This window comes from Maylandia zebra, linkage group LG13 (genome assembly GCF_041146795.1).
Source record: "Maylandia zebra isolate NMK-2024a linkage group LG13, Mzebra_GT3a, whole genome shotgun sequence".
In the NCBI taxonomy this organism is placed as follows: Eukaryota; Metazoa; Chordata; class Actinopteri; order Cichliformes; family Cichlidae; genus Maylandia; species Maylandia zebra.
Genome location: NC_135179.1, coordinates 5524169 through 5547377, shown reverse-complemented (window position 1 = coordinate 5547377; position 23209 = coordinate 5524169). Strand labels below are relative to the sequence as shown.

The 23209-nt window shown below is 41.6% G+C and overlaps 1 protein-coding gene across 2 annotated transcripts in view; it reads right to left on the bottom strand.

Moving 5' to 3' along the window:
- The window catches only part of gfra1a (gdnf family receptor alpha 1a), a 105653-nt gene extending 84894 nt beyond the window's left edge, over nucleotides 1-20759 (bottom strand). Inside the window, exons 1-4 of one of the 2 annotated variants that reach the window (XM_004553539.4) lie at nucleotides 20260-20759; nucleotides 19501-19806; nucleotides 18590-18670; nucleotides 2364-2534 (exon numbers count right to left, since the gene is read on the bottom strand). In XM_004553539.4, coding sequence (XP_004553596.1) covers nucleotides 2364-2534; nucleotides 18590-18670; nucleotides 19501-19806; nucleotides 20260-20299 — 598 coding nt within the window. In that variant the 5' untranslated portion in view covers nucleotides 20300-20759. The remainder of the gene's footprint in view (nucleotides 1-2363; nucleotides 2535-18589; nucleotides 18671-19500; nucleotides 19807-20259) is intronic. The other variant, XM_004553540.4, reaches the window with a different exon arrangement.
- Between the last annotated feature and the right edge of the window lie 2450 nt (nucleotides 20760-23209).

Below are 23209 nucleotides of genomic sequence, written 5' to 3'. Positions count from 1 at the left end.
AGAACTATTTTGATGTACACATAGCTGAATATGCAACAAAAGTATTTATACAGAGAGCCACCTTTTTTCTGAGCATTTCGTTATATTAGTGCTACTGAAGTCGGGGTGCCAGCACTGGGCCCCAGAAAGACTCCAATCCAGCTCACGGGATGGCTTTAGAAAAGTCATTAAGGAATAGATGACAGTCTGATTTTTCACCATCTACAATAGAAATGTCTATATTTTAAAGTTGGTCCATATCGTTAAAAAAAAAAAAAAAAAAAAAAAAAAAAGAATGGGGAAAAAAATCATGCAAAAACATTATTATTTACTTAGTTTCATTATTACAAAACAGTTTTGGCTGTTACTTTTTCTGTAATTTTACACTTTTATTGGTCACAGTTTAGTCCCAAAGTGCTGTGCTGACAGATTTCTTCCATTTACTATACAAGGATTTATTTACCATGTAGAAAAACAGACATGCTGTTACCACGCATTGACTCCCTCAGTTAAATTCCTTAAAACACTGACAGAAAGGGGAGTTTCACTGGTCTTCACAATGTAAAATGACTTTGACATCCATGCTCTATAGTGTCTCTTTTAGCAGAGCATGAACAATGCCATGGAACTAGCAGCTTCCTTCAGTGTACTCTGTAGTCAAGCAGAACTCTTACGTGTTAACATCTTCCTCCAAGTTTGCTCCTATGCTGAGACCTCTTTACAAAAGTAAGAGTTCTCATGTGTGTGTGTCGGCTTACTTGACCGGTGCAGCTCATTGTGATTCTAGCTGTAGGGCTGTATTTTAAGGTCAGATGCTGAAGCACAGATTAAGAGGGAAAAACAGACAAACTTTACTCAAGGCTGAAAAACAATTCTAAACACTGCAAAAATTGTAACACAGTGTGAATTATGTATAATAACGTGAATTACTCAACATGGCTTAACAAGTTACCACTCTGGTCATTTACTTCTTTCAGCCTGGTGATGTTGCAGTTCTGCATCTCATGCAGACATTCATTTTTCTGTTACAAAGGAAACAAGTCAGGAAGCTCTCAAATGCAGACACAGGTAGCACTTCACTGCTCATTCAAATGTCGTACTTCTCTTAATGCGTGCATAAAAGCCAGTGGACTGAAAAGTCCTGCTGAAATCAGGAGAGGAAAGAGGAGAGAGAGAAGATGCATACTGCCCCTGAGGTTTTAGTCAGAACACACAATTCAGCATGATTCAGCCTCATTCAGCTCGTTGCCGTTATCCCCCTACAGCAAGACTTGGAGCGGGTATGTGTATTTGCCAGTGAGTGTACGTCTCTGGTTAGTTGTGCAAGCACACAGATGTGCACCCACACGTGATGGTGTCAGTAATAAATGATCATGATTTCCAGTCCAGCCAGACAATCTATTAGCATGACACGTGGCTATATTTGTGAGTACATATGCACTCCGGGTGGATATTTACTCCAAAATGCGGTGAATTGCAAATTCGTTCTTAGCAAAGTAACTTTTCAGCAGGCTCTGATGCAAAATGAAATATTTCGCATATACATTGGCGCTGCCTGCAATAAGCTGTTTTAGGCCATAAAACTAATGTAGCAGTCACAGACATTGACTGCCCTCTAAAATGGAAATTCATAAGCCAAAATGGCACAGTGGGAATATCAAAATATGACACATCCTCTTCTTCTTTCAGCCCTCCCACTTCTCACTGGCTTCTGCCACCTCCCCATCCCTACCCATATCTTCTCCTGGGTTTTCCATCTGTTGTGGAAGTTCTTCCGAAGGACATGTCAGCTCTTCCTGACACAGCTGACTAAGCAGAGAGACGGACAGACTGGACTGACACCTCTCTCATATGGTCCCGAGTGAATTCTATAACTGGCATAATCACTCACCAGTGTGGATGAAATCAGTATTAATATCTTAAAGTCAATTTTCCTTGGATCTGTTAAGTCTCATATAACAGAGTAAAATTGATTATATTCTATTATATTTTTACATTAAATAAAAATACGAACTACGAGACACCGAGAACATCTTAGTTTTTGTTTGGTTTAGATATGGTTCCCTGTGGTAAGTGCAAAAAAACATTCAAACATGTAGTCTCATGGGTATACACAAAGATGACATTTAATAATTTGCAAAATGAGGCAAATCAAGAGTGATGTAATGTAGTCAGGCTCCCGTAATAAACTTAAACTACAATCAAATTTAGTTTTTTAAATATGAAACCTCATTAGATGACAGATAAACCCTGAAGTTGTGCAACCACGACTGCTGCTGCTACTATTTTCACAGTGTTTTAACATCACAAACTGAAAACACTCTTACTTTATCTCTAGAAAACATCATGCATGATCAAACACACACACAACTCTATTTCATTACCCAGAATGGCCCAATTGGGATGAGCTCTCCTGTTTCTACTGGGATCCTGAAGTTCCGTGGAGGAAGGGCTCCCTCTGCCCAGAGCAGGCTCTCTGCCCTGGGAAAACCTGCCCTGGGTGCCCCCCCTGCCCAGAGCCGAAGTGGCAGAGGTGCTCCAAGGTTCCCCACCCTCTGTAAGAGATGTGCTTCATTCAGGACCACCAATCAACATCCATCAGGGTTCACAAAGGTCACAGGGAGGTCAAGATGATAAAAGGGAAGCTTACAGAGCAAAGGGAAAAGGAGAACAAGAACCAGAAGTGAGCATTCACATCATTCAGGGTGTTTTCTAGGTAGGAAGAAGGGGCACAAAGGAGCCAGGCGTCTTGTGATGCTAGGTTTTACAAAAGGAAGAAGTCTAGGACAGCTTAGTGTGCTACAGAAGAGAATAAGGAAAGAGGAACTGTAGCCTGTCACATCACTGAGGGAGTATAGTTCTTATCTGCAGGCAACAGAAAGAAGAAGCTCTTTAATCAAGGTAATCACAGCTGGTCCAGATGCTGCTCTGTACCTGCTCAGAGGGATCGCAGCAAGCTCCACGACTGACATCTATGTGACTAAGGAACAATTGGCTGGTTTTTACCCATACTACCAATCGACAAAGTGCACAGTTGTGTTGGTGGGGATCACTCTTTGGCTAACTTATAAATGAAGAGGTGTACATAAAACCAAATGAAATCAAACAATCACATTAGCCTGACAATTAAACAAGTCAAGAAAGGAAGAATCTGACACTGCCTGGAAAATTGGGGGCACGCAGTTATGGAGTTTTCGTTAGAGGAACGGTTGTGGATGAAACAAATGCAAATTTATGTATCAATGCCCTCATTTAACATCATGGAGAGCAAAGACTCAGACAGAACAAGAGCTCAGCTGGATGCTTGTCTGTGTGTGTATGGGTGCCAGCGGGTGCATGCATTCCCCAACATTTGTGTGCATGTGTGTGTGTGCGTGGGAGTGGGGGGGTGCACTCTCAGTTCTTGGTTATGTGTGTCTGTTTAAGGCTGTGTTTGCTTTTCAGGGATGCTGCTGTTCTGTGATCAAAAGGAGAAGCACAAAGGGAGAAAGGAGAGAGAAAAGGGGCAAAGCTATTATTCTCCAAAGACAGCTGTTTGTTAGTTAGAGACACAGCTTTAATCAGACGTGCTGTGGCTGTTGACAAACACGATCACAGGGGGGCGAGTGTAAATTCCTTTTCCAATTGACCAATGGGGAAATGAAAATGTGTACAGAGCGTGGAAAGGAAATTTGTACTGCCGTGCTACTCTGAAGCAAAAAGTTTAGTAGAAATAGAGACTTTAGACTATTGAGAAAAGATATCACTACACTACAGGTTTCACAGCTAGCTGAGAAGATGTGCATGATCATCACAACCAGCTTACTACTAATAAGTGCAACTACTGCAAGATGCAAACAGAATAAGATGACAATAATACTCAGGATTTGAAAAACAAAAAAGTAGGACCGTGACTTTTAATGAGTTTGCAAATTAAACCTCTCCAAATCAACTGTTGGACTGGTTTTGGAGAAAACACATACATACAGTGCAAATACTAAAGTAACACCAGTGGTTTCGTACAGTACAGTGTGATGCTGCCCTCCCTCAAAGATAAAAACAAAGAAAAGTCACCGCATAATTACTAAAATAATTCCTAAAAGCCATTCTTGGATTTAAACAAGTCCATAAGAGGTCAAACATTCCAAAGATTTCGAGCAATGGAAGCAGAATAACTTTACAAATCCACTCCTATAAAAGAATGAAATGGTATAGCTCATTGCAGTCCCATTTGCTTTGGGAGAGTATGAAATTCCATTAAGACACACCGACACAAGTGGAAGCCCTGACGGCTGGAGCCGAGGCGAGTTAATCCTGCGAGTTGACTGTGTGCAGCCGAGGGCTTAGAGCAGCAGCTTAACACAAGGCCGCAGCTTTGGCACACCTGCCAGTGGTCAGTCACGCCTCAGCCAGCTGAGCGAAACACAATGTGATTATAACACATCATTATTAACTACACTGTATTAAATCAATTTTATCCTGAACGATTTAAAACATTGTTTAAATGTATTTGAGCATGGTGAGTGACGCAATATTAAAGGTAGGAGCAGGCAACTCTGTGAGCGCTGATTTGGGGACACATTTAGGTTGAAATTGGCTTAAATTTTGGAAGAGTTTTAAAAGTATTTAAATGACTGAAAGTCAAAATAAGCCAGACTATAGACCATGAGAGGTATCCGACTCCTCTATGAAAAAGAATCTAGCTACACTCATTGAGCATTGGGTTGGGTAATTAATCACATTTGTAAAAATGAATAATTTTTGCATTTATTTTGCTAAAGAGTCTGCGTTTCATAATGAAGAGCACAGCGTTCCTTTACAACAGCGGGCTCTGTAAACTTACTAATTCTGTCACGATCTGGTACAGGGATTCAAACGCAGAGCGGTAAGGTATCTCCAAGGTGTAGTTTATTTACAGTGCCAGTGCAATATATGTACAGTGAAGGGATCCAAAACTCCGGGGGAATCACAGGGTAACTCGCTCACGTCTTCTTCGCTCACACTCACACACGTTCCCGCAGCAGGGAGGTCGCAGGTCCTGGGGGGGAGATCTGAGGCAGACGAGAAGGCAGGTCACCAACTAATCACAAATCACGAATATGAAGCACAAGAGCTGTGAGAACACTAACGTTAGGGGTACAATCATCCAGCGACGAGAGGATCTGTGTTCCAGCCTCAAATAGTGCTCCCGGTGATGATGGGTGAGTGTTGTCAGGTGTGTGTGTGGGCCAAGGGCAGGAGCCCACAGTGAGCTCCGCCCAGGCAGAGAGGGAGAGAACAGAAACAGCAATTGTAGCCTTGTGGGGCCGACCGGGCAGGCACGGAGACCATGACAAATTCTTTAGTTCAAGAGCCAAATTGGGACAGAGAAGACCAAGTCTTCCACTACGGATACAAATACCCAAGTGAAATTTGAAAAGTGGAGAACTTTTCTAAATCTTTAGGCATGTAGTATTAGGTTCAGAGAAATATATGCAATTTACACTTCCAGCAAGCAACATCTGCTCAAGTTTATTTTAACGTGTACTGTTATACGAGGCTAAAAAGGGTGTTCACGCTGCATAAAAGAGTCTTTCAACCCCCCCGCCCCACGCAACTCTTTCTTGAAAACTGATCTTTCCCAACTTGTGCAGTTTAAGCTATATTTTTGCAGTGCAATTTTTGCTTGCGAGTCTTGCTTGACTGGATGTGCACACATAGCCGTGTATAACAATCAGCGTAGGTGTCTGCTGCTGTGTATGTGAAAAGTTAATTGTCCATTTTTGCATGCAGTATAAAGCAGCAGCGGGAGGCAGACCTGGCACATGCTCCCACCCACTGATTTGAGCTGTCAACCACGTTTATTAACTATGATGAATCACCCCTCCACTTCACATCCAATCAAAGACCTCTCAGAGGGACTCAAATCTGGTCACCTTTAACTAAATGATTTTCTTGGCCCATGGTGCGGCAGCCAGCGATTGGACTGGCAACCTGATGATATGGCTGCTGTTAGAATTATTCTGCCAATAGCCCACAGCTGGATCAGTCATTTTTGAAACAGTGTGGTGAATTAAGTGGCCAGCTGACATGCCGCTGCACGGTTAGGAAAAAATTTAAAAAGCTTGCTTGGCATGTTAAAGCAAAAGATAAAGAGCTCTACATACTTGGAATATAAAGGTGTTCTCTTGACCTTGCCTTGAGGATTAAATCTGTACTGGGTTTCATCTCTGCTGCATAATATAGTACATTTTACAATATGAGCTGACAGGTACCACGGAATCAGAATAATCTTTCTTCCACAATGTAGAGGGATTTTCCGTGAGTCTTGCTTTTTCTCCCAAACCTCCCGAAATCCATCTATTTTTAACTAAACATGTATTTGCACATGTTATACTAAAAATGTCAGCAGCACAGGGAAGAGACAAGGTCAATGAAAACACAAACCCCCAACTGACCAAGTCCTTCTCCCAGATCAGAAAAGTAGACCTTGGCGTGGAACTGTACACCTTGAACGTCGCTGAAGGATAAAACCTTTGATCCGGGCCTGAACGGAAGAGCTGGGGCAGCAAAGACAGAGGGAACTGCACAAAAGGAGAGCGATCAATAGATTCTTGTAGACACGGCCTCAAGTTTCCAATCCAACACAATGCTGTATTGATTAGATTTCAAGGAACAGGGATCAGAATGTCAGCAGTGGATTTGGGAGTCTTTAAAAAAACTACTGCGCAGAGGATGGAACAATAGTATATAATGAGGCACTTGCTTATGCACTGCAAACTAATAACATACTAGACCTGCAAGATAGTAGCACAAGAAGATGCACCAGAAACATGCCATGTCGGTGTAATACAGAGGGTTTTAAAAAGTACCAAGGACAGCAAAGGTCTTCCACTACATGCATCAGAGAACCAAACAAGGGAAGTTATTTTCTGCAAATATTAGAAGCACTGGATAGCCACTGTGCAGAGAAAGAGGAAACCATCATCATCTCAAAGCAAACAAACAGAAGCTGCAAGGTAATTGGAGTAACTGTGGTCTAAAGACAAATACTGTCTAAAAAGTTATTATAAATATATGCTGAAATGTTATCATTGAGTATCTCACTAATAACTTGTTCTAAGTCTTCCCATTAATCCCCATGTCATGCTGAGGTAAATGGCTAAAATAATTAGTAGTAGAGGTGACACGATATGACTTTTTTATGTCCGATGCCGATACCGATATCATAAATTTGGATATTGGCTAATACCGATATGAATCCGATATAGTGTGTTTTTTAATCAATAAAACTGTTTTTAATATCTTGCTGCATTTTGTATAAGTTCATACTCAAGTTTAAAAAAAAAACAAAAACAAAACACTAAAGCTATTCTGTTACACCTGTATGCAAAACATACACTGAACCCAAAATATTTCATAGTTCAGCAACACTGATTAATCTAATAAACTTAAACCTACTCCATCCTCCTTATTCTGGTATTTTAAAGAGTAAGCAACCTAACTAATAGGGTTCCAAACTCCCAGCAAAATAAATAAATAAATAAATAAAAATAATAATAATAATAATAATAGGGAACCACCCTCCAACTCATGATGCTTAATCGACGTAATCAACTTTAATTTGATACAGTGTGGGAAAAAAATGCACAGAAATCAATTATTTTTCAAGAATAATTAAATAGATTCAACATCTTTCTTCAACAGAATTGCAGACTGCACAGATGGTACCTTCCTAAAGGAAAAAGTAGTATAGCTTACTAGGGTATATTAGACTTAACAGTTACCATATACAGTAATTGACTTCTATACATTTTACATCAGATTAAAACTTTGGGTGTAAAATTCCGATAAAAGCTAGACATTTTAAATGAGAATAAGAAAGAAAAGTATGTCTTTGTGCCTCCTGCCTTTTCCCTGTTCATGCCCTATCGGCCCCCCTGGCTAAACTTTGCTAGACAGTTGCCAGCCATCAGCTACGTAGAAAAAGATCCTGGTGTAGAAAGTAATATTAAATAAATTCTAACAACAGATTATCAAGCTTAAACGTGCTGCTGTTGTTCAGCCACTGGTTTCCACTTTCTAGCACAAAGTGGGCCAAAAACAAACAAGAGAGACAGACTCGCGACAGAAAAGCCGATCAGCTGATCATTAATCAGTTTCATGATTGAAGTAGCAACAGGAGAGGGAGGGAGAGAGAGAGGCAGTCGCTCCATATATCGGTTGTTAAGCTAAACGCTGGAATGCTTTACAAACTTTCAGAGATGAACTTACACACTTGCTTTACTTCTCTCTTGGATAACTTTCTCGGAGATGAAATGCCGGTTTGGTAGCGAGGCTCCAAATACTCAACCAGACCGCTGACAGGTCTCGCACACCACAGCCGCTCTATCACGTGAGCACACTGCTCCGACGTGCTATGGTTATGAGCCAAGTTACGCCATGTCGCAAGTTTTGTGAGGTGCTTTTTTGATATTTAATGGATCGGATTACTTTTTTTTTTTTTTATTTCTCTCCGATATCCAATCCAGTAATTTAGGTCAGTATCAGACCGATACTGATACGTAATATCGGATTGGTCCATCTCTAATTAGAAGCATAATAACACCTTACACTTTTAGACCAAAAGAACACCTCATTGTATTTTAGAGATAAATGTAAATACAGCACTGATAATACATCTAAACTGAAATAAAGCTACACTTTAGTTGTTTTCAAGACATGCTAGCTTTGCTAGGATTCTGCTAAGGCATGCTGATTGGTCTTTTAGCATTTAGAAAATGTACTTTCTTCATGGCACCCATTTAAAAACAGTAATTAGACAGAAACACTGCAGTTAAACTAAACCAGAAACTTAAATGTGTGTTTAATAAGCATCTGGTTGTGGTAACTGAAGACAGCTGTTATAAGGAGGATGCCCGAAAACAAAATGGCAGATGTTGTAAAGTGGTGTTGCTATGACATTGTATCCATAAAATATCTTGACCGTTTCAATCCAAAAGCATGATGGACACTGCTGAAAAAAAAAGAAAAAGAAAAGAAAATGTTAATGCTATTAAATTTACATTTGGGGGGCTGCAATTCCATTGGGCCCTCTTCACTCTGTGATATGACAAAGTGCACCGTACTAAATATCATATCCGTAGAGCACGCTATTATCTGACACTAACTGGTACTAAAAAATTATTATTGCTTAGAAGCTCACTTGTAACATTAGTGATATAGTGTCGTATTTGCTACCACCAACAGACACACAACTTCAAACTTGAAGTCAGGCAGGCGCACAGGCCCTCCTCATTAATAGCTGAAGCAGTCGACTTTCATGTCACTAAACAACCCGTCAGGAGGAATTTTGAGACTTCAGTAGAGCTCTCTTATTTGAACAACACTGAAGTTTGAACATTTATCAAAAATGTTAATCTAGCCATTAGCTGCTTAATTATTAGCAATTACCACACAGACACAAAGCCAGCCTCAGGGAGTCACAAGCTAGCATAATTCATAGAGGCAACACCAAGTTAAAACATGTGGATCTGTTCCCTGTGGAATAGGAGCAGCTAAAAGTACCTTTATCTGCTAGCCACATTAGCTGTACTAACACAAATAATAATGGCCTTCCTATCTATAATAGTTGGTGTTAATTTAACAGGATAGCACAATTATTTGTGTCTTAAACATGTTAAGTTTTATTTAAACCCAATAACTTTTGTTAACCCTGGCTTTAGGCCTTGTATTTTTTAGGCTAACCCTCAAACCAGCTCCTGGTGAATCCAATACATCTCCTGGTGTTTGTTCAATACAATACCTATGAGCATAATCTAGCCAGCAGTTACATATTCCTAAATGTAACTGAAAACAATTTAGGCAAATAAATTTGCTGCAAAGGTAGGGCAACCCCTTTCTAGGAAGCCTTAATGATAACAGCTCCAGGCATGTGAGTCATTCTAGCTTACAAAGTAAAAGTCATTTTCTGGGAAATGATGGAAAAGGTTTTTAGGAATGCTGATGAGGTCAGAAGTGCATGACTGTGATACCTAAACTAAAGCAGGAAACTCATGACTTCATCAGCTGCTCTGTGTGTTCCTAGAAAAACACATGACCGCTCTTTCTCTTAGCTGGCATGAGGACTGAATAGTGATGGACAGATGTTTCTTTATGTCATGAATCTTTACGCAGTCTCTCAACATGTGTAATTCCTTGGCCTTGTTTTTCTTGTGAAACACATCAGCTATGGAAGGCTTCTTTGGACATTTTGTAATAATTTAAGGCTGTCTTAAGGGATTTTGTACATTTAACAGTTATAACTGCTCAAGGTAGCAACCTATTTTACCTGTGTCTGCACTATAGAAACTGGGTAGTCGTTGGGTCTCTGCTGTTAGGATCTTGTTAGCTCATACTACTTTCTTAGCATTAAAGGAGCATTGAGTGACATAGCTGTAGTTGGGCCAGGTAGTGCACACTGATCGGCAAACACTGCAGCACCAACAACTGCCATTAAAAAAGTAATAACATATTAGTTACGTTAACAGCGAATCTGGACACGGGCATTAAAAAACAAAACAGAGAAATACAATGCCACACTGACTCAGAGTGAAATACTTGCCAGCATTTGCCAGGAATTGCAAGTCTTTCACAACATAACAAAGCAATGTAGGAATAAAATGAAGAGGCTCAAACACGATTTCAGGGAAAGCAAATGAGTACAAAATACAGCAAAGGTGTACTTCTAATCACTAGCTGACTATAAAAGCACTTAAGCATTTTTATTATGAGTGTGGATGCAAAAGAAATAAGGCTTGGAAGGTATGTTGTTTCTAGGGAAGTTCTGAAACTAATCTGAAAAGAGTCTAAAGGGACTTTTATGTGGTCTGGCCACTAGTACTCCATCTGTTTTAATAACATCAGAAAACCAGTCACAACCAGTGTTGGAATGGTCCATCACTTAAAAAAAAAAAAAAAAAAAAAAGAAGTGATAAAGTCCTTTAAAGGAAACTGTTATGTCCAGAGAAACTCCCAGCTGTAAGTCTATTTGACTGAATAAGCATGAAGCAGGAGGAAAAAAAACGAGTAAATGCGCTCAGTCAACTAAGAAATAAAAAAAATCAAGTTAAGAGGCAGGATCCTCTTTCATTCGCTCTCTCTAAAAGATTCGGCACAATTAATGATGTTTCTACCTCCCTTAACTCCTCTGCATTTCCTCCCTGAGTTTCTCTTACTCTCTTAAACACACACACACAGATGCAGGCGTACACACAAACACAAGCAGGGAAAGAGATAGCGATAGGCACTCTTATCTCTAAACATTGGCAGCTCATAATGAGAGTGACTTCCTCTGTAGCCAGTGGTTGAGTGGTGCTGACAGCTTCTCAGCACTGTGTGTCAGCACGGGGGGATTTGAAGCGCTGCCTTAGCTTGACAGCCAGGCCACGCACTTACAGATGTTTTCACACTCACAACACACACATATGCGCAGACGTCGCAGCGACTACGCTTCAAGGTTGACTTCTGTGGGGGGGAGGACAAGATCTGTTTGAAGTCTTGACACATGGAAGAGACACAATATTGAGCTTTGGTGTATTGGGGCTTATGAGTGGTGAGTGGGTGATATACAGAGAGCTGCTGTAGCAGCCAACTGAGGGGAGGACTGAGCTTAAGGAGAGAGTTTAAGCCAAGCAGACATCAATACACGGCGACAGGGAATAAATTCATTACAAGCCAGAGACCACACTTTCTGATTACTGCAGAAAATTTGGAACATGCACAGGTTGGAGATAAATACCTTCAACACCTCGGGTGAATTTAAGCAACACTTCTCGATGCCCTTGACATTTAAGTATAGGAAAACACACAGAGAAAGGTTTAAAGAATGTAAACATTCTGTCATGCTATACTGAATTTATTAAAAAGTGCGCTGTTTATTTTAAACTTTTGAAGCAGTGGTTTAAGATAAGTGCTGCCAAGCTGAACACTATATTATCACCTCAGAACTGTCAACTGTGAAAGGTCAGTCTCCAGGCCAACGTGACAACGATAGTTGTGTAAACTCATCTTTATTCATAGGTTTCACGTCCTGGAATCTATGACGCTCTTATCCGTTTTCCACCGCTGCCACCCTATCATTTAAGTAGTGAAAGTTGTTTTTACATTAAGTCACCTTTGGCTGCTGGCCTGACAGTCGATTAAGGTCCGTGTCACTTTCTGCCCAGTGCAATGTTTCTCTCACCTCTCATCATGCCGGTGTTATATGATAATTGTCTCACACAATAATAACAGTCTTATCGGCAAACAGAGGGATCACGCAGTTTAATCTTTGTGGCGTCACGTCAAAATATATACATCTGTTTTTAGATAGGAAACAAATAGTGAAGTTCATGGGGAGACCTGGGAATTTAATATGCACCAATCAACCACAAAATGTATACAATTTAATATTTTGTGGTTCCTCCATTATGCTTACGAGGCCTCTAAAGGTGTTCTGTCATTACAGCCATCCAGACATTAGGCAGATCTTCTAAGTCCTCGCACCTGCTGGGCGAGGCTTTCATGGACAAGACTTGCTCAGTTTTGCCAGGTGTCACTGCCTCCCTGACTGCCAGTCCAAGTGGACACCTGACACCTCAGTCTCTTCGTGCTGCTGTGTAAATAGAAGAGACGTAAGTAGACAATAGCTGCTAGCGGTGCCAGCCAGCCTCTCCTGGTACTGCCCCCTGAACCCTATGCTCCATCCCTCCCCTGCAGCAAAGACAAAACTACACCCTGCCACTACAATTATTCATATTTTTTGAATAATATATAATATAAAACGTTTTTTTAAGTTCTTTCTCTCATGTTTTATTATCTGACTCGCTAGCAGCTTATTGTTGTGGCAATTGCCTGTATCAGCTACATTCCAGCAGTCCAGCTGAATCCAACTTGACAATGTTGGACTGCAGCTGCTGGTCGTAGTCCTTCTGCTGTCCTGGAAAGCTGCTGTGTGCTGGAGGCGACTCTAACCAGAACCTGAAGCAGATGGAGGACTGGCTCATGCCGAACCAACTCCACAAAGCAAAAGAACGACTACCGCCATCAGCTACACATCACAATAGTAGTTTTCGTGTCCATTGCAAGGAAAAAATGCTGCAGAAAATGTTAATCAGCTATTAATCTGCCACAGTGAAGTAGATAATTAAAATATTTGCAGATAAACTGATAGACAGAGCTGATTGATTTAAGACTGTTTCCTTTCCTTGGAAATGCATGCACAAATACAAGTGTTTGTATCCTCCAGCACATATCTAAATCTGTGGGAAACCATCATGGTAAATGGTAAATGGCCTGCATTTGTATAGCGCTTTTCTAGTCCATAGGACCCCAAAGCGCTTTACACTACATTCAGTCATTCACCCATTCACATACTGGCGATAGCAAGCTACATTGTAGCCACAGCTGCCCTGGGCGCACTGACAGAGGCGAGGCTGCCGGACACAGGCGCCACCGGGCCCTCTGACCACCACCAGTAGGCAAACATGGGGTTAGTATCTTGCCCAAGGATATTTGGCATGCAGCCAGGAGGCAGCCTGGGATCGAACCACTGACCTTCTGATTAGTGGCTGACCTGCTCTGCCACCTGAGCTACAGCCATATTTAGATCAAGGGGATTTGAATGTAAACATCAACATTCTGAACTCTTTCTCATGTTCTCTACCCATTTCTGAATTGCCATCTGGAAATGCCGCTGGCTTGAAATGATGTATGTAGTCAACAGCAATGTTACGGTATGTTTCAAAGCTACATTCACATGAATGCAAGGACCCAGGTTATTGCCCAGCGTTGCCCATATTATTGCGGCTCTGATGACTTGCTGTTTTTTTTTTGTTTTTTTTTTGGGGGGGGGGGGGGTTGTAATTCTCAGCATTCAGTCTCTTCGTTAAAAGACACACAGGAACAGTAGCAGGTTCATGTGTCCATTGCAGGACCTAAAAATCCCTCAACATTAACATTTATGCCAGCCTATGGGGAGCAGGCAGATACTGTAGCTTCTATAGTAGCTCTACTATCCGATCAAACTGCACAGATGAGCTGCTGACCGTCTTGTTGGTCCATCAATTCTCCACCCTTTTCTAATGTTTTGTAAGTACTAACCACTGTGTACAAGAAACACTCAACAAGACCTGCCATCTTAGATATCTGACGCAGCTGTCCAGCCTGCATGACATGGACGATGTCAACTTCGACTTCAACATCTGACTGTTTACTTCCTGCCTTATGCTTTATAACGCATCCCTTGGAAGGTACCATTTTAACAAAATAATGAATGTTATTGGCCTGTCCGTCTTTATTGTTGCAACTGATTAGTGCATTTACAGAATGAAATTGTCAAATAACAAGATAATGTGGAAGGCACAAGAAACAGAAGGAGCCACTGAAGAGGAAAAAAGAGAAGCGCCCATGGAAACATGAAAGGTACCTGTAGCAGCAATTGTTCATGAAGATAATAATAAGAACATACCCAGGCTGTGTATTCATCCATTTCCTGGCCACTTTGATTTTCCAGCACCCCGGGCCAAATGGCGTGGCAGTAATTCCAAGTTCACTTGAATCTCAGAATAATATGCTGTGTTTCTGTGTTGCTCTCTCCTGCATGGATCACTGACTCATAAACATGGGCAAGTGGTGAAGAAAAAGGCAGCTATTTCATGTAAAGTCTGCTCTCTACTTCCTCTAGGCTTAAACGAACTCATGCCGTGTGATAGAAAATTGCTTTTTCCCCCCTCCTCTCAACGCGACGTCTACCTTTTTTGTTTACCGATTTCCAAAGCCTGTCACTGCAGTTCAAAGAAAGGTTACACATTAAACTGAATCGAGTATGTATACGTTCGATGAAAAGATAACACATGCAAGACATATCGATGAAAGTATCTGCATCGTCTATATATGTCAAATGAAAACAAGATTTTTAAAATAAGCGGTGGTCTCTGCAGTTTCACAGATAGCAGAAGACATGTAAGCACTTTAATGAAGTAAAAGACCAAGTGAATCAGACAGAGTTGCTAAAGAGAGATGGGAAGAAAGGGCTAAAGCAACTGAAAACTTTGATATTTTAAAGAGGAAGGAAACTGATTAGTGCAATTGACGGCCTAATTTAAAGACGGGTCTGCTCTATCCTCACACACTTAAGCCTTGTTTCCTTCCACCACGCACAGTGGTTAAATAGTTAAGCACCAGTTTTAAATATTTCATGTGCAGAGATCGCATTTAAAAAAGTTCCAGACTTAAAGCTGTCATCACTTTGATACAAAAACAAGCATTTAATGGAGCTGCCAACCTACAGGAAGATATGGTAGTGTTGCCAGTCCGCAAATGACCTCTAGCAACTTCCAGACAGCAAAGAGACATTAATCTGCATATATGAGAGACTACAAAAACAGACAAGAAGGCATTTACTCTTCATTGCTTTTGAGGTCTACTGGAGAATTTCAGTAGGGTCTTTTTCACCCCAATATTTTATCTTTTTTTTTTTCAAAAGCTAAACACCAGTGAACACAGCAACAGTAGGTGCTCATCTTTTTGTACCTCACACTTGATTGTCAGTCACTAGACTGACAAGAAGTAAAAGGACTTCTCAGGTAAAGATCTGAGCTAAAATCTCCTAGAAGCACTGTGCATGTAGTATTATTTCATTATTTTGAGAGTACTATCATGTCAATAATATATGTTGGGTGATTTAAATATTTTTAAATGTTTAAAAGCCACTAACAGAGATTTGCAGTTACTAACGATTGAGTGAAGCCATGAGGAGGAAAGTGCAATGGTGTTGTGATAAACAGCATCATGCTCTCTGCTTAAAATTCCTGTTAAGCTTTCTTTAATGTTTTTCTCAAAGTCAGTGCACATATACTGTACATTTATGTTGCATAAACTGTGCATCTGCATGGCTAAGACAACACTACGCGTCTGTCTGATAAAATCAGACTGAGGTTTATGGGAGTGTCACTAGGAACAGGTGTTCAAGGGCGGTGCAGTGTGTGTTTGAGCATCTGTGCATCTGTGCACTGTATGTATGGGTGTCACTAGAGATTAGTGGCTTAGGTCAGAGACACAGGGTCGATTATGGAATTACAGGATCATCGGGGCTGCCTATTGTTCCTATAGCCTGGGATCACTGCCACGCTGCCTCACTGAGACAAACACGAAGCACATGAACAAGAAGAGAGCCTCCAGAAGCGGAGGGCTCATCACAGATCAGTAACTCGAATCATCTGTACATTACAAACAGATGTCTCAGAACCTGAGTGCATTCTGCAAGAATAGTTTTCTTTTATTCAGTAATTTGTCTCACAAATGAGTAGAAAAGCTGTCCCTAACATTTTGGGATGCAATTGACAGTGTGCAAGAGAAAGAAAATGTGTTCAGTAAGAACTTGAAAGTGATACAAGTCACCAAAGAAACCTGTGGAAAGACGATGAGAAATGCATGCTGGGTATTGTGCCGAACCATAATATGCTTCTTTAGAAAGTTCTGGCAGAACGGGATCAAAAATTGCATAATTTTAAAAAATGACAATCCCCGAAGAATGCTGTTCATATAGTTCTCCTCTCAAAGTCTGTATTTTTTTTTTAGCTTTTTTTGTATCCATTAATATTCTTTGCTCAATTCAATGTGCCACACTGTAGAAGTGAAATATAAAAGGCTGTCTGAGTGATCAAAAACAAGCACTAATCATTTCTGCCTCGATCCTTCTCCTGTCACCTTGCCCTTTAATTTCCTGCAGAAAGCGCACAAGAGGCAGAGTGAGCGCAGGCTTTCTGTTTCTGTGCTCCCTGTCCTCTTAGCCTTATCCTGCTACTCACTGATTAACCCTTACTCTGCAGCCTTCTTCTCTCACCCGTTCTTCTACACTTTGAATCTCCTCTAATGATAAGAGGCTATTCTCATTCTAGCGATAACTTCCTGCATTATCCATCTTTCCCATGCTCATCACCACTGCACATTCACTCGCCATAGAAAGAAGTCATGCTCACCATAACTGCGGCTTAATGACAGACTCGGGCTGATCGGATATTAGAGTAAGAGATATATGTGGACATAAAGAGGAATCTGGACGAGCACGGTTAAAACTCGTCAATTAATCCGGTGCTTCCCAACCAACTGCTCGGGACCTCCCAAGGGGGTCCTATGATAAATTGAAAGAGGGTCGTGGGAGCATTGAGGAAATTAAAAACTAAAGATTTATTAACATTATTCAAACTTTTCTTTTCTTTCCTCTCTTGAGCTTATGAAAATCTGTCAAGTCCAAACAATTGTGATGATAAAAGTAATTCACCTCAAAGCTTGACAGGAGGGGGTCACATTAAGACATTGTTTCATTCATTTGAGGAGAGATGTGATGTGAACTATTAAATTATGCCACAGCAATTTTGCATTTTTCACATTTCTGATCTTTCACTAAAACAAAAGTAAATACAAACTTGTCAGCCTAAAATCATCACAAGAATGAGACCATAAACCTGTCTGTTCTCGCCCCGGGAAACCACAGCTTTGACAGTCTAGAAGTGGCACCTGCCTGTGAAGTGAACTCTGATACCGTGCCGCATGTGTTTCAGCACCGATGGCCTTTTTCAGACTGGCTGGCATACTAAAAACCACAAACATATGGCGTTTCTCCTTTGAATGTACTTCCTTTTTTTTTTTTTTTAATAAATAGAGAGTAGGAATAGAAATGATTGAGCTTTACACAAACACTGGCTTTCCATCCAGTATTTCTAAAGAAGATAATTGGTCATGAAGTCGATAACCCAGTCTAAGATTTGGCTTATCTGCATCTTGCCACCCACATTATGATCTCACCCGGCTGGGAGAAAAGCACTGGTTTAGGGCGAATCAGCCTATTGTGAGATTTCACAAAAAAATAAAAAATAAACCACACACAGATGACAGAGGAAACAGAAGAACCACCTCTCTTTCAAAAGGGGTCACAATATCAGCCTTGTTCTTTGGAAATGTGGAGGCAGAGCATGTCTGTTTGATTCGTCATGGCGCTGATCACCTGCAGAGTAATAATAACAATATAAGCAGCAACATGATTGCGCCACATACATACGTCAGCCTGTCTAATATCCACAACAGTCTCAACTGTGGGACCACAGAGAGCCTGAGTGGCTGCAAAGAAGGGAATAACATCGCCATCTAGAGGCTCGAGTCAGCATCTTTCCCACACACAGCTCTGAACAGAAAAAAAAAAAAAAAAATGCTTGTCATGCTCTTCCAAGTTACTCACAGAACTACTCACACACTTCTCAACAAGTGGATTCAAACAGCCGCAACAGGAAGCTGCCCACAAAACCGCAGTAAAATACACCTCAAACAGCAGAGAGGCCCTTCAGCATCGAAAGATTTACCCACTGCTCAATGAGACTCAGAACTATAGCTCCCCATGCAAGGTCACTTCCAGCCAGCATGCAATATTGCTGGGGTGAGAACAGGGGGAGAGAAAGACTGATAGCAGAGATGATGAGGGAGGATAAATACTTGACACACAGATAACCTTCGACGAGAGCATGCACAGCTTGGAGCTTATCTCAACTGAGACAGGTGACAGTGAAACAATGGCAAAATAAATGGCCAGAGATGGAGGAAAAGCCTCCACGGGCGGAGAATTTTTAAATATTCTTACCTATGATGGGAGCCAGACGGAAAATATCAGACAGACGGCTGTTCACGGGTTCATATGGAGAGTCTTCTAAGAAATCATTACCTGCAAGAAAGATGACAGCATGTTATAGATACATTTTCAGCCTCCTTCTTGTGTTGTTAATCACCCTTCAACCCATACACTGGCCTGCATGTGACACGGGTTATTTGGGTCAGTCGATATCCACGCTGGCGCACAGCCACATGCTTGATTAGGCAGGTTGGTCAGCTGTGTTGCGCAACTGGAAGTCGACTCGCTGGCGATGAGCTGGGTGTAGTTTGGGGACTAAAAGGCCCCCCTGCTATGATCGACACTTTGAGATGGCACAGCTAGCGCTAAGGGGCTTCACGCTCTATTACCCGCGAGGGAAGTGATTTGAGAGGTCAGAAGGTATCTGAAGCTCAGTAGGACCACGTCTGTGAACCAAGTCAAGGGGGCAAATTTGTGTTGTGCATGATCACATTGGTTGTGCGCTACTTGTTTTGTTTTTTTTCTTCTTATGTTTGTGGAAGCAGATAAAAGGAGACTCGTACTTTAGAACTAGAACGAAAGGAAAGGAGGGCGAGGGCTCATTTCGCTTCCGGAGGAGCTGGAAACCAATCATGTCACCCACTTTCAAGACAGATCAGAAGGCTTAAGCTGTTATAGCTGAAAGCCCTGAGGTGGGGCGGGGGGCTGACTGGGTTTGTGACACCCCCCAGAAAATTATAATAACAACATTAGATGACAATGAGCTACTTTTTAAATTCTATGATAGACCTTTAAACTATAACAACACAAATCTATAGTTTAATTAGAAGATGGTTAAATAGTTCTAAACATAAATCTGTAGCTCGGGGTCGTTTATTTTGTACAAGAACACACAAAACAGTTCCACTAAAGTCTAAGCCAACCTTGTAAACTCTGATACATCCCCCAGTAAATGCGCAGGCAGTTCTTCTCCTTCTTCATGCCCCTTTTACACCGGCAGTTGTACAGCGGGCTCTGTTTGAGCGCGTCAATCGCGCTCCGGCACTCGTCCTTGGCTTCCAGGCCGGCCACCATGCTGAAGTTGCTCTCCTTGCCGCCGGCCACGCACTGCCTCATCGTGCGGTACTTGGTGCTGCACGCCTGCTCCTTCAGACACTGCTCATTGGCCCGCACGCAGTCCAGCCGGGTGGCCCCGGCACGCAGGTTCTCCTCCGCGTAAGACAACACATCTGAAAAATAAAAGTTTTATCCGTCGCGTGTTTTCTCACTTTCCCAGTAAACACTGGAAGCTTAAGCACTTTTCAAGCTGCTTTAGGGATTAAAATATTACACAAATATGAGCTTTTATTATGAACACGCCACAAAAGAGTACACGGGCTATTTTTTGGAGCCACTATTTTGGAGCAGTTATGCACATAGTTGCCTAACTGGCACTTTCATTCAGCTGAAAGTAGAGTATAAATTGCTGTCACGTTCACTGTTGTTTGTTGAGGCACTGACAGCTCCTCAGAGTTTTTTTCTTTTTGGAGCAGTTTACTGCACAGTTGCGACCACACTGTACTGCGAGCAGCCGATGCGTCTGCCGGGCGCCTCTTTATTAATAGACCGCTACTAAATATTTGATGAAACTCTATAATCAATTCGAAGCGAGCAGTTGCTGGTGCGAATCAGCTTAAACTTACCTAAAACAGGAAGAAGAACATAAAACACAGCGAGGATCATCGTTTTTCTTCTGCGTGGGAAACAAAACCCCTTGTTGGAACGTAATTTCTTAAGTTGATGCGAATTAACAATCGTTAAATTCCCAGGGTACTTCCACTGTATTGAAATCCATTGAAAAGGTGCAGCACTGCGCGCTCCTCTGTATACAGGACAGATCCGGCTCGCCTCATGCGAGAGATAATTTCCCCTCCAAACAAAGTGTCCAGTCCCGATTTCTGCTCTTTCCTTGACTCAATAGAGGGAGAGAGAGGGAGAGAGAGAGAGAGAAGAAGCGCTTCTTTTTTGTCTTTCCCGGGCGGGTTTGTCTTCTCACCGCGAGGAGACAAAGACAAGGGATGAAAGCAGCGGTGGAAAGCGAAAAAACGGGCGAGTGTCCTCCAACTCCAGCCAGTGGGATGCTTGCGTCTGTGCGTCTGAGCGCACACAGCCAACTGGAGTCCCACTGCTGTCTAGCGCATTCAGCAAGGAGGAGAGTGCCAGCTTCCCCCTCGCGCTAAAGTACAGTAATCTGATCATAAATTTACAATGATAGACCTTCCCATCAGAGCAAGCCCCCCCCCCCCCCCCTTTTACCACAATCTCAGCACAAAAACTCAATCGTGAACTTTTAGCCCACTTAACTCAATAATGAACCAAATAATGTAGAATATGCTTTAGCGTTATGATCCTTTGGTTTTTAATAAACTTTCCATGACAAGTACTATTAAAATGGCCACTTTTGGTGTATTTTAACTGCTGCTGCGTGCACGTGATTACATTTAAAATAAAGGGAACCGACTTTAACAACCATTGATGTGAATGTGTGTGTGTGTGTGTGTGTGTGTGTGAGTGAGAGGGGGTGTTCACATTTGAGTGTGCATAAGCTGCACTGATGGGGAGAGGGCAGAGGGAATGGCTCCTGTGTATGTTTATGACATGATTAATATAGCAACACGTGTAGATGCTTATATGGCAGGGTTTGTTTTTGTTTTGTTTTTTAGATGTGAAGCACCTTTTGAACCTGGAGCGAGAAGGTGGGACGGATGTATTTCAGCTGTTTAGTCAATACTCCACACATATCACGCATTTGTGACTCCTCCCAGCTTCATATCGTTTTTATATTATTTGCAAATACCAAGATTAGAAGAAAAAAAGTGTTATGCAACAGTAGTTACCAGCTGTGAACACAGAGGACTGTTGCGTGTTTGCTCATGTCAGAGGTATGATATAATGTTTTTGATGGCTGACAGCAGCCTGACAGCGCTGAGCTGAGAAAAACCTGCCCTCAGTCTGACACAGAGGAGAGCGGACACTGTCGCCATCTGTTGGTGATTTGAAAGAAAAGTCACTTTGGTGCTTCTGGTGATGGGCAGCTCAATTTATTGTCACATGTATAGAAAGGCAACAAACTGATTATTACAAAAACAGGGATGATGCATCATGGAACTGCACTCTTCCTGTAACTCATTGATTGCCTGTATGGTATATTTAGGGGCTAATCCACTTGGATAAATACATATGTCAAGGAGCCGCTCTCTGCATTAACGACTGAGGCTGAATCAATCACGCATCCTGCGCCCAAAGCAGTAAATCAACTGCACATATATATAGAGAGAGGCAAGGAGCAGGTTCATTCACAGATGGGCTGTGAAGCAACTGATTTGAACATCAGTGACTTATCCCTTATTGAAAAAGGTAGAGATAGGTTGGTACAGGTCAATCCTGCAGGCTACATTGACATGACACAGGCCATGGATATTATTAAAAAGAGAACATGACTGGAAAAGAGACAGAAAATGAGATGAACGGCAGTCTCAGTCCGCACTGTGGGATAATTGTCTGCTTACAATTTGATGACTTTGCTGTTCTAACGTCTCCAAAGGGAAGTTTGCCAGTCAGGGGGGAGGCTCAGGCTGGTGATTTATGAAAAAAAGCCCTAATCAATATTTGATATTAATTTTGTAAATGAATGTCAGAATGATGTAGCCCTCTGGTCGTTTAACTGTTTCACGCAGTAATGTGTTTTATGGCACCGGATCAGAGGCTTTTTCTTTTCTTTTTTTTACTAGAAACCTGGTCAAAGTCTGGAATTGTGTGACAAATGTAGGCAGCAGGTGTAGATGGATTACTCTGAGAAAGCTGACTGCGCCGATACAGCACTTCATAACACTCAACAGTCAGGCTGAGTGGGGACTGATAAATGTCAGTGTACTGCCGGTCACTATAGTTAGGCGGTACTTCTCTAATTTATATTACCAGCAGATACAGGACAAGGATGATGACTCTGAAGAAGGAAAACGTCAATTTAATTGCTGACTTGAAGATTTAACACAGGTTGAGTTGTGATTTATCTGATAAATCCATGAACTATCTACAGTTAACTGAGGCTATATCCAGGACATAAATAATTAGCTGATTGATTGTGTTTTTTTTGTTTGTTTTTTTTAAATTTGTATTTACTTAGCGAGGATAGGTTAATTGGTAACTCTAAATTTCCCATAGGTGTTAATGCGAGAGTGAATGTGCGAATGGTTGCCTCTGTGAGGGTCCTGCACAGTATCTTAGCTGCTCTTCTGGATGGAAACGTTGGATGTTGTTCCTTGGATCTGTTGGAGCCACTGGCCTAGCTTGGGGGTCACTGCACCTAGCGCTCCAATTATCACTGCGACCACTGTTACCTTCACCCTCCACATTTTCTCGAGCTCTTCTCTGAGCCCTTGGTATTTGTCATGTTCATGTTCCGTCTTCCTGATGTTGCTATCATTTGGTATTGCTACATTTATCATTATAGCTGTTTTTCTGCTTGTCCACCACCACAACTATGTTCAGTATGTTAGCTTTTACCAGTTTGTCTATTTGTATGATGATATTTGTGGGTGTTACATACTGTGCAGGGGCCTGTCCTTTCATGATGGTTCCTCCTCTTGGAGG